The sequence below is a fragment of the Oncorhynchus clarkii genome, chromosome 9 (genome assembly GCF_045791955.1).
Source record: "Oncorhynchus clarkii lewisi isolate Uvic-CL-2024 chromosome 9, UVic_Ocla_1.0, whole genome shotgun sequence".
In the NCBI taxonomy this organism is placed as follows: domain Eukaryota; kingdom Metazoa; phylum Chordata; class Actinopteri; order Salmoniformes; family Salmonidae; genus Oncorhynchus; species Oncorhynchus clarkii.
Window position 1 is genome coordinate 25,225,132 of NC_092155.1, and position 12,406 is coordinate 25,237,537.

General features: G+C 43.7%; 1 protein-coding gene across 1 annotated transcript in view; it reads left to right on the forward strand.

The window, feature by feature from the left end:
* Nucleotides 1-12,406, forward strand: part of LOC139417176 (MLLT3 super elongation complex subunit) — a 43,294-nt gene that overhangs the window by 13,668 nt on the left and 17,220 nt on the right. Inside the window, exons 3-5 of the mRNA XM_071166419.1 lie at nt 10,125-10,207; nt 10,544-10,687; nt 11,577-11,615. Of these exons, the coding sequence (XP_071022520.1) occupies nt 10,125-10,207; nt 10,544-10,687; nt 11,577-11,615 (266 nt within the window). The remainder of the gene's footprint in view (nt 1-10,124; nt 10,208-10,543; nt 10,688-11,576; nt 11,616-12,406) is intronic.

The window sequence follows — 12,406 nt, forward strand, 5'->3', positions numbered from 1 at the left end:
TGATTATTGCCCATCGGAGATGTGCAGAGTGTGACTCATTCCTCTCCCCTGATTTCCCCCTCATGATTTGGGAGGTCTGTCAGAAACACTCCTCTGCAAGAAGCTCATTTTGGTTTAGTTTCCCTCACTTCTCCTCCCGCTGCCCTCTGACTGCTGCTTTACCTCTGTCACCCCAAGACAACAGTCATGCCAGCATTACATCCATTCTCCTCTCCTGCCAGCCAGCTGGATATAGGCCTTTTGATGCCTCTTTTTGGCATTCAACCCCATTTTTTACTTTTTAAAGAGGGTGTATGCATTTTTACAATTCTCAGGAAAGTTTTGTAGTTGAGGTGTTATTCTTATCATGGAGAGACAGGGAGTCGGTCAATAGCACATGGCGTTTAGAGATTAGCAGTTGCTAGTCACTAGTTATGCCGTGTGTGTGTGCGCACCTTGGGTCCTTCAGTTCATTCTACTGTTTCCTAAAGACCACAGGATGTGCACTGTCACAAATCTCCAGTGTTCCTTGATGTCCCCAGCACTGGACAAAGCCCCCCTCTGCCTCTACTTCCCTGTGCCCCCCCCCCCCCACCCCCACCCCTTACTGGAGAGCAGAGGTACCATCAGCCACTGGATGTGCCTCCCCCCAGCTTCTGGCCAGAAATCAAAGAGCTGCAGGAATTTGCCAGTAATTGTTTTACGACTCGGCAGAAATCATACCTACTTGTATAGGTGGAGCACAAAGGGCCTGGGCCGTGAAACGGCAGGCTGCCTGCCGCCGCTGCTGCTGGCATGAAAGGAGTGGGAAAGAGGTAGAGATGGAAAGGGGGGAGCAGCCGCTGAAAAACAGGAACTGAGCCGTAAATGCTCACTCTCCCCTAGTTTTGTCAATGAAAGGAGGGTGGAGGAAGTGCTTTATTGATGCATTGTCTATAAGGGCTGTCTGTTGACAGGTCTTTCTCTCCTGATCTCACGCTCGCCATAAAACATTTTTTATTTTATTTTTATAAATATACATTTTTAAACTTTACAGCACCTAACATTTTAGTCAAGACTTGCTGCACTGTGTGAGGGCCTCATTAATGAGCCAAATGGCAAGGTGTTTGGCTTTGCTTGAGGTTTACACACCCCTGCCATACTGTCATAGTTATTCTTGGGCACTGTCTTGATGTACTAAACTGATTCCGTGTTCATGAAAGTTAAATGTGGCTTCACGATATGGAAACCACTTTGGCTCCTTTTCGTTTCGCGACTCCTGGTTTCCATCAGATTCCAATTGTTTTCCTTTATGTTGCATTTAGGCCATGTCAGATTGTCTAAAATATTTTAACCAGGTTAGTCTCGTTGAGAATACATTTTTCAACAGAGACCTTGACCAAGACGGGCAGCATCAACACATCGGTTTCAGACAAACGGGCAAATGACCTCAAGCAGACGAAGATGCCTCTTACGTCACTCCCAAAAATTATTTAACGTGTCTAAATGCAATAGATGGATATCTGTAAGAGGGGTGAGGGACCTGATGTGGTGAGTGCACAGTAAGGAATCAGGGCAGAAATGCATTTATTTTAGTTTAAGGAAAAGTAATATTTTGCCGTTCAAGTATTTGATTCAGAATGGTTGGAAATACTTTTAAAATATGAGAAATTGACAAGTTGCCTCGGTCATAAGTGCATTCACACAGCAACATTGTGCCTAATCTAAAAAGCCATTTGTAAATGATGAGTGGACCCTTAATCTCAAGGGAGACTTTTTCTACAAAGGTGTCTACAAAAGGGTTTATTGGAAAGATTTGACCGTATATTTTATGCATTGTTCGACTGGGTCTATCGTGAGGATGACACCCTTGCAGTTTGTCTAAACGAACCGTCCCATCCCCCATATGTATGACTTGTGCAGTGCACGTCTTCCCCACCTGCGGCACAAGGAGTTGAAGCAGAAAGGGAAATACTTTCTAGTACAGAGGAGCTTGGGGGTAATCCGACGGCATGGAGGCAGTGATGACAAACGGGTGATGCAACACCAGCTTTGTTCCGTTTCACGCGCTCTGTGCCTGGGTGGGCGAGGTGGTTGGCAGTGATGGCAACTGCCTGCGTTTCCTGATAGCTTTGTTGTCCTTCCATGTAATGCATCTTTAACTGCAATGCCAGTTTTTTTCTCTTAAAAAAAAAAAGCCAGTAGAGAAATTTGTAGAAGTACTAGATGACTATATTCTATTAGAGGAAATTGTTAGTTTCAAAAGCACAGATTTTATAAGAAATAGTTTAATGTAAAAAATATACAGTACCAGTCAAGTTTGGACACAGCTACTCATTCTAGGGTTTTTCTTTATGACCATTTTCAACATTGTAGAATAATAGTGAAGACATCAAAACTATGAAATAATAGTATGGGGGGGGAAAAAAACCTTGAATGAGTAGGTGTTCTAAAACTTTTGACTGGTACTGTATATTTATGTCATCTCCCATCACGCCTCCACTATTACAGTGGCACTACACAGGACGAAGAATCAAATGAAAACCTGGTACGGTGCTGGTCTGGGAGAGTGCTTTTTGAAGGCTGGGGGAGCAGCTTGAACATCGGGAGTGATAGAGGGACCACCAATGGCCTTGTTGACCGATGGCTAGCCGCCATGCTGACAGCAAGGCTCCCTGGGTAAAATATGGCGGGGGGGGGGGGTTTGGTGTTCTTAAGCCTTTTAAAAGCCAGGGAGCTCAGCAAGGTACGCTGAAAACTATACTGTACAGGAAATTAAATCGCATTGCGAGGGAGTGAAATTGGTCGCCGCAGCCACCATTAATGGCCTTTTAATTAGAACCATAATGGAATTCTACCCGGCAACTGATCATCCTGTTATGGTGCCAATTACGGCGTGTGAGCGCCCTGTTTTCTAGTAAACCTCGTGCCCTCGTTCTTTGCTTGGAGAGGGGGGGGGGGGGGGGGGTTAGGGCTAAAGGAATGTATCCCCTTACCATCTTGGCCCCTAATGGTCAATTACAGGGGATAGCTGGCATCAGGGAGACACTACAAATCTAAGAGGGGACTGGGTGGGAAAACTATACCCAGTTCAGTCAAGGTCCCATGCAGACTGACCTAACCCAATCTGTTTGGCCGGTATCATGCCATTGTTCGCACAACGACTTAATACTGTTGAGAGCGTGCTGGTGTCTTTTTTTTTTTTTTTTTGCTCACTATAAATGCTTGGTCTTGCATTGAATGACTTTAATTAATGATCTTTGTAATTAAAAACAAAGTCTTGTTATGAGTAGTGTTTTCTAAGACTATAAAATGAATGCTCTCGTTTGGGGTTTACTTTGAGGTCCGCCATGGACTGTTAAGCTTGGTGTTTAGTGTTTTTCCCTCTGTGCTCAGCTGTGGTTGGTGAATGAGGATATTGCCAACACGTGTTCACTGTTCACCCCTTTATGTCGGCGTCGGCCTGGCCGCTGAATCATCATTCAGTACGCTCACATTCAGCTGTTTTGGATCAGTAGTGTAAAGGGGTGTATGGGACAGGAAGTTGCACCCTCAAGATCTAGGCGAGAGATCTGTGGTTGTCTATTTCTGAAGAAGAGGGTGTGGGGTATATGTGTAGGAACCATGGGGAAACCGAAAGGCACTAGAGGGAACTTAAAATTTTAAAAAAAAAAACGTTATGCAGTAGTCATGGAGTAGGCCATACTATTCTCATGAGATCCAACCATCATGCCCCTAAAAGTGTTTTTTCCCACACTGGTAGTGCCCAAACTATAATCAGAATAGAATAGTAAGAGTGACTTGTGTGACATCGTAAGGGAAGCTTGGGGAAGTGATCCACTGTATCCGAGTGACAGATGTTTATGATTTGGTTACGAGGTTGGTATTGTTCATGTACTCCCCCTGAGGTCCCCCCCCCCCCCCTCTCTCAGGACCCGTGTCAGTCTAGGAGAAATCCCACTGAGTGTTTTGTGTATGTCTGAGCGCTGCTACCATGACACCCTGTAGCTTCAGTGACACAACCCCCTCCCTGCCTTTGGTGTCTTCCAATATGGTAGGTGCAGAATCACACCTTTTTTTGTGTCGTCCCCCCATATGGCAAGATGTGCTTTGGGGAAGCGCTTTCATCCCTGGTTCTCCCTGTCTTTTCTCGTTTTCCTTTCGTCGATGCATGGTTGTTTTTGTCTGAGCATTGGACCGTCTCTCTCCACTAATTCAAACTTCCACTCGGCATTGGCAAAAGGGAGCAAATTGCCTATATGAACAAGAGCTGGGCCCTGGCAGGAAACAGGCTGTATGTCTTTGATTAGCGCATGAGTTGCCAGGTCAGGTTGGTTCCTGTTGCTACAGTAGTGGTCAAAACTACACTAAACAGTCTTCCAACTATAAGGAACGTTTTGGTGCTGATGACTTTCAGGTATTTGTGTAGCAGCCTGCTTGAGAAATTAGCCTTATTTGATACAATGATAGAGAATGAGGATAAATGAACTCGCCATAGATTGTTAGTGGCGGTTCTCTTCAGATCACAGTTGTGACATTCTACTTCCTTCCCCTTTTTGATTGAACAGACTGACACCCATGTTGTGGCATTGAGGTCCTAATGAAAATGCTTAGATTAGCATTTTTCTGTAATCAGTCTAGGGCTGAGGGCTGCTCATGGGCTTGTACATCAGTCTGCAGCCAGTCATATAGGTCAACAGTGCAGAAGAAAAAAGCTCGAGGGGGAGGTAAATGGGGAGAGGAGAGCGTCGAGCCTGTGGTAATTAAGCCCATGCCTGGGACCAATTATCGGCCAGCCAATTTTAATTCTGCAAATGGTTTGTTATTTCAGGTCGGCCGCTGCTTGGCCAAGTGAATGAGCAGATTTGATGAAGGCCACAGCATGGTCTACACTCCACCCCCCCCCCCTTTACATGAGCATTGTGCAATACTGTCTAGAACTCTTCAGTCAACTCCTTTACGGCCATAACCTGCCACCTTCCATTGTTTGGCACTTGCTTGACCAGGGGATATCCTGGTACACCTTTTTTTGCGGCATTGGCTTTTTCCTAAGAGCTTAGCAACTGGCCCCCTGCATCTTAAGTCCCTTGCTAACTCGATTAGTCCAAATGGGAGCAGGTGACCTCTCCTCGGTTGTACACTGGCCCGTGTGTGGAGCATGGTAACCACAATGGTTTGGGGGAGGGTGAGGGAAGATGTTCCGCAGCGGACTGAGGACTCACCTCTGCGGAGCATCTAATCATTACTCTCCATAGATTGAGCAGCTCACGCCACTATTAACTAGTCACGATGTAAGAAGACTCGCTGTGCAGAAGTTTGTTTCAGGATAATTATTGTTCCTTATCACAACTTAATTTGTTTCTGTAGAGTCTGGGAGTTCACGATTTGGCATATGAACATTTAGATCCTTTAAGCGAAGCATAACTTGTAGCCACATTCAACTGCTTTTGTCAACAGTTGTAATTCTTGTTTCTTTTAAAGTTGGACCTTAAAATGGACTTGAAAGCACCTCTTAATATTTTCTGTGCTATCCTTTCCCGTTGGGAAGACGCTTGACCTTTCTGCACGGCCTGCCATTCAAGACCTCACAGCTGGGACGTTGGATTAAAAATGGCAAGTGATTCACTGTGGCTTGATGCCCTTAGACACTAGAATCTCTAGATGTTCCAATTAAATGATGCAACACAGTTAGTGCACCGTCTGCCTACGGAACAACAGGAACAGTAAGGCTGCGGATTCATGAATAATGGTGTTTCAGCTGAGTCATGGACCAAATGTCGACCAATAGAAATAGTCAGACTAAAGACTAGCTTTCAAATTACTTGATTTTTTAAAATTGCAAGTGTGAGCGCTGTTGAATAGAGCTTGAAATATAACTAATTTGTATAGGTGTCAATATTTGACTAGTTACCAAATATGCCTGTTCCATAGGCAGACGGAGGCTCTTTCTGAGCTGCAAGCTTTCTACCATATGAGTTACAATATGGAGTATGACAGCATGTCCTCTGCGAAAGCTTTTTATCCAGCCACTTTGACGGATCAACTTGACAGATGTAGTTATTTTCTCTTGAAAGTGCTTTGGGGTAAAGTTTCGCGAAGTGCAAGTGGATAATCTGTATTCTAACAGTTACTTTACAGACGTTAAGTGCATCTGTTAGGGAAGGGAAAGCGTTCCGTAATTAAACCTATAGGGGAAAGGGGATACACAGTCCGTTGCACAACTGACTGCATCCAACCAAAATGTGTCTTCCACATTTAATCCAACCCCTCTGAATCCGAGAGTTGCGGGAGGACACCTTAACCCACGTCATCAGGCACCCGGGGAGCAGTTAACCATTTAACTGCCTTGCTCAAGGGCAGAACAGCAGATCTTTCCACCTTGCTGGCTCTGGGATTTGAAACCAGGGACCTTTCGGCTACTGGCCCAACACTCTTAACCGCTATGCAACTCAATGTGATGATGGCACTTAATCCTAAACACGATGCAGTAAAGGCATGTTTAAAAATGCCTGTAACTCAGAACCTGAAGCAAGGATATGCATATTCTTGATACCATTTGAAAGGAAACACTTTGAAGTTTGTGGAAATGTGAAATTAATGTAGGAGACTAACACATTAGATCTGGTAAAAGATTTTAAAAATAATGTTATTTTTCTTTGTATTATCTTTGAAATGCCACAATGTAGTATTGCAGTTTAGGTGCAATTTAGATTGTGGCCACTAGATGGCAGCAGTGTATGTGCAATGTTTTAGACTGATCCAATGAACCATTGCATTACTGTTCAAAATGTTGTATCAAGTTTGCCCAAATGTCCCCTAATTGGTTTATTGATACATTTTCAAGTATATAACTGTGCACGCTCCTCAAACAATAGCATGATATTATTTCACTGTAATAGCAACTGTGAATTGGACAGTGCTATTAGATTAACAAGAATTTAAGCTTTCTGGCAATATGGGAAATGTGTTACTTAAAACATCATGCTAATCATATTAATGCACCGTTAGCTCAACTGTCCTGTGGGGGGGAGGCACCGATCCCGTAAAGGTTAAGTTAAACACTCGCCATTTGAGATGAGGGAGGGCAAGGGGAAAGAGGGAACATCTGATTTCATGAGCGGAAGGAGCTGTTGGTGAAGTAGCTGCAAGATGTCTTCAACTTTTTTAAAATTTTACTGTGCAGTTCTATGTCCTCCAACTTTTGGCTCATTACAAACCAGTCTCTGGGGAAAGGGCAAATGCATTGTGACTGGCATTGTTCTATGATTGACATCTCGGCTTGATCCACGGGGAGAAAAAGTGAGTACCTCGGGCCTGCTCAATAAATAGGCTGGCCCTCTGTCTCCCTTCCAAACTTTGCGCTAATCGTTGGCAAAGTTCCTGTTGACAGGTCAATGAGTGTATTGCGTACCTCGCTCTTCCAGTTGCAGGTTGTTTATGGGACGAGTCTTGTCTTGTAGGCAGAACTGTGATTTCCGCTAGATGTGCCTGCGGCAAAGTCAAAATTGTTATAAACAAAAAAAAATATGTCTTAATTTAAGGTCAAGGTTAGTCATTAGGTTTATCAGATTTTTATACCTTTTGGGCTGTGCCAATTTGTGACTACTCTGCAGAGCTTCCTCCAGAACAAGATTCATTACGAAAAACGCTAACCTGCCTTCCAGTTGCTCCTTCACATGTACAGTGACCTTTTCAATTTCGAATAGGGAACCATAGCCAAGATGGTACTGCCAAGCCAAACTCCTCCCACTGCTCAAAGCTCAGTCATTTAATTTGCTTTCCTTCTTCCCCTTTCCTGCCTGTGACGCACACAGAGATGGTAACATAGCCAATGTGTTGGCTTGGTAAATATTTTCTCATCAATTTAATGAGTTCCATTCTAGGGTCACTTGTTGCAATGATGTGTAGATTACAAGCAGTGTGCTTCTAATGGTGATCTACTCTTCACTTGTTGCTTATCCAGTTTTGTTGCCACATGAGATTTACAATGCAGCAGGGATCCTGCATTGAAATAGTGGTTTAGGCTAAGAGAGGAAATGCACCATAACTTCGACTGGTCAAGTACAGCAAGCCCACACGTCGCAGTGTCTGAATTTGAGTGGGAAATGTTATAAATTACTTGATTGAAGAGTTAAGACTTTGAGATTGTGGCATTTTAACAAAGTCTACAGAGTGAACCATTTGATTCGATATGTAAGAAACCACAACTGCTACAATGAAATGGCTGTGTTCTTCATTGGTTGACGAATCCCAAAAATGTACATTACAGCCCCTAATGACTTTGGGGGCTATCAAGACCATGGTGGGTTTTTTTGGTCAAAAGTCCATCCTCTCTCGTCCGTGACCCGGAAACTGATAAGTGTCTTTGTTAGTAGGCAAGCGGAAGACTGTCCTCCCCTCTTTGAGTTGAGCAAATCTAAATGAGAAAAGGCCTATATAAGGTCATGTGGTGAATGGGTTGTTGCGCTTTGCTGTGTTAAATGATGGGGGTGCTCTTTCCTGGGCAACAAGTAGGAGACACAGTGGGAGGTAGCAGCATACCTGGGAGACCAGGTGTTGATGCTAGCTAACCCTCAGAAAACACCTTCCAGACAGTCTCTTAGGTCGACAAACCTGCGTCACCGCCACATGGGGGGAAAAATGCTGGAGGCTTAAATATGTGAAAGAGAACTGCTCAGACAGAGCCCAGACTATCCCACGCTATGTTTCTGGGTGGTGCAACTCATCTCATCCTCAACCCATATTTTCCAGGTTCTACATAAATAAGTTTGGCAGGCTACGGTGAATGGAACCTTTTAGCCACATGTAATTGAACCTGACCCGATCACGCAATTAATCACGACCCACAATATTTGCTCAGCGTTATTGGATTCTGGGGCAGAGCATACACCAGCAGTGAGGTTGACTCTGGTCTAGCCATCCGAGCCGTCAGTCACCCTGAAGGTGGTGGCGCTTAGAGCTGGTGTAATGTGAACATCTGACTTCCTGTCTAGGTTACTGCCAGCCAGGACTCTGTAGGGGACGAGTACTTTTTTGACCATTCCGACACCGTTTTTTTTTTACATTTCGAGAACCGTTTCTCAATTTCTGTCGGATTTGGCTAGTTTGAACGGTTGGCATACACTGGGGGAGAACGCAGTCATTTAAAAAACTATTTTTCTCTGAATGTTTTGTTAATCCCTGTTGGCTGTCTGTCATGCTGTGCCCTGCCATTCCCTGCTTTTACTGCCTTTTTAAAAGACTGTCTGACCTTGACAGAGGTAGAATGACTGCATTTTTACTATACTATATTACTTAGCGCTTTATCAATGTACAAACTGTACAATTATGGTTATGCTGCACATACTACTCCGTAAAGACGAACAAAAGATAAGATGTTGAACGGGAGCTTGTAGATTCTCTTATATTTGCCTTGAACATGCAGACTAATTGGCAGTCTTGCTACAAAGCCCCCTGGGACATAGAGAATGACAAACAGGTGTGTCCGAGGGGGTCATCTGACCTGGAGCGCAGGTTGTTTGTCCTGAAGAGCTTGATGGGAACCCAGTGTTTCATGTTGTGGGTTGCCAGGATTTGAGATGTATTTATATCTAATATTATCCCAGAGTTTCTGGTATCCGTGTTGCATCAGATTGGTGGCGGAAATGGTCTTCATGTTTATAATGAGATCCCAGTAGAGGGAGCGCTTTCAGGTAGTACCTTGGCAGTGTGAAGTTGTGAGCAAGTGTGGCTGGCAGCAAGGGACATTCCAATTCCCATTAGTGCCAATGTCTCATACACACATTAAGGGCTTTCTGTAATCTGAAGGTAACCTTGACAATTATGTAGGTTTAAATACTTTAAAATAAAAAATAATGTTAAGAGGAATATATTTGGTACCTTGAGACTTTGCTGTTGCTTGTGGTTGGAATTAGATTAGAAAACAAATCACGTTTACGTCTTTTAAAAAACATTTTTCAAGGAGCTTGTCGACTCACCCACGTTTTTAGTATATATATATATATATATTTTAAGGCTTTAGTGACAAACACATTATAAACACTGAGCGGTGAGACACGGGGAGCACACAGGACTCGTATCATTGTTTCAGAGGACTAAGGATAACGTATTTACAAGTGAACACACAGCATTAAGTGAAAAGCACCCTCCCCCTCTCTATATTTCAGTGTGCAAGGATCCACCCTATAAAGTGGAGGAGTCTGGATACGCAGGCTTCATCTTGCCCATTGAAGTGTACTTCAGAAATAAGGTACATTTAACAAGGTTTTGACCTGCGTTGCTTACTAAAGATTCCAACCTGTAAACATTTGGCTTAGCCTGATATATAGGAGACCATGATCATCCCACATTAGGACCTTTAAACTAAAAGTAGCATTTGAATTGTGGGTAATGGCAAAAAAAATGATATATTTTTATATCCACATGCATTTGCATAGTTCTTTATACAGAATATGATAGTTAACACTTTCTTTGCCTTTGTACGAAAGAGGACTCTATCAATATACATTTTACCACTTGGACTTTGGTACGCAACTGACTTCTCTCCTTTCTTTTGTTCCTACGGATGTCCCACTGCACCTCTCAGGAAGAACCTAAGAAAGTGCGCTTCGACTACGACCTGTTTCTACACTTGGACGGCCACCCGCCTGTCAATCACCTGCGCTGCGAGAAGCTCACCTTCAACAATCCCACGGAGGAGTTCCGCAGGAAGCTGCTTAAAGCCGGCGGGGTACGAGATGACGGGACTGGGGGGTGGGAGATGGAAATTTGACTAGGGGTGCATCTCAATAGCTGGTGTTTATCTTAATAGCCATAAGCATGTGTGGCCATACTGGATAGGTAGGCTTTTGCTCCAGCCTTGCTTGAACACCTGATTAAGCTGTGAGAGCAGGGCTTGAGAATAGGCCTTCATATCCAGTATGGCCAATCCCTGGAGAGGTAAATTTATTAAATGACAAATCAGAGGTTGAAGGGAATGTAACGCAATGAATAGCACTTTAAAAACATCCAGATGACATAAGAACTTTGACTTTGCTGGCCACGAGATATGAACCATGTCGGTTGCATATCAGGCCAGCCATTGGTAGGCAAATGGGCTTATCAGGCCAGCCATTGGTAGGCAAATGGGCTTATCAGGCCAGCCATTGGTAGGCAAATGGGCTTATCAGGCCAGCCATTGGTAGGCAAATGGGCGTATGCTTTTTATTGTTTTGTTTTTCTTCCCACTGCCCTCCCGAAAACCTTGTGTGCCCACAGGAATGTCCCCAAAACATTTTTGTGGACAATCGCTTCAGGAACATATGTAATTTGTAAGGTCATGAGTGTTTTTAATTTTTTTACATTTTTAGCAGGGCCCTCTCCATGCTCATTCCAGTAACACACCAATGTTTTTTGTCTTTGTGCATGACATCATACACCTTAATGTCTACAGGCCTTTTCAGAGGAAACAAATAAGATTGGAAAAAGACAACGCTGACTGTGACATGGTTTAATTAAGAAAGGACTGGTGTGCCATAGCAACATTTATTCCGCTTACTCCGGATGTTTTGAGGCTTTCTCCAATAGAGCTGATTGGTGTGTGAGTGTGCACTAACATGCTTTATGTGTGTCCTCCACAGCAACGGGATCCTCACAAAAGAAGTTCGGACGACTCTCAAGTAAGACTTATCATGTGTACTGCAACATTCTTCCAATTGAGATATTTACACACAAGAATGTGTTGATACTGAAGCTTCAATGCTATTGGTCCACTCACATTGACATTGACAACGATTGGCTTTGACAATTATAGACTTGTATCCAAGAACTGTATCCAATATGCACAGTTGTGGGCAAGCTTCTATTATTTCTGAGACTTTCCCCATGTTGTTGACCAAGTGTTTCCCCTACCATTGTAAAGGCGGAACCCACCCCGCCTAGCTCTGTTATCCCCCTCCTAAAAGAGTTTGACATCTGTTGGTTTCATTTGGAGAGAGGGTAATGGGAAGACTGAAAGGAAAGGATAGTTGTATCAAAGGAAATGCTTACTAAGTAGTTTTGGTGCTGACTCACAGCAGATCATTTCAACCTCAGAGAAACCTCATGTTCCCAGTGAAGTGTTAACCCTTTGTTTACATCTTGCTGCTAGGCAAGACATGAAATGTGTTTATTCTTCCCTCGGCTGCTATGTTGAAGTGACACCACAAACGAACGCACCCTCAAATTTAGACACACAGGGAAGCAGCTGTGTTGTCTTTTCTTTGCTCGCGCGTGCTCACTGTCATTCCATACAATGTAATGACTGTCTGTGAGCAGTTCCAGGAATAACGTGCAGTGTTAAGTGGACAAGTTTCTTTTTTTGAGGTTTGCTGCTCTTGGCATCGACAAGAACGCTACGATAATCTGTTAGCCTCCCTAAAAAAGAAAATATCCAAACAAGCAGTCTTTAGTTTTACACACAAGCAGCTAT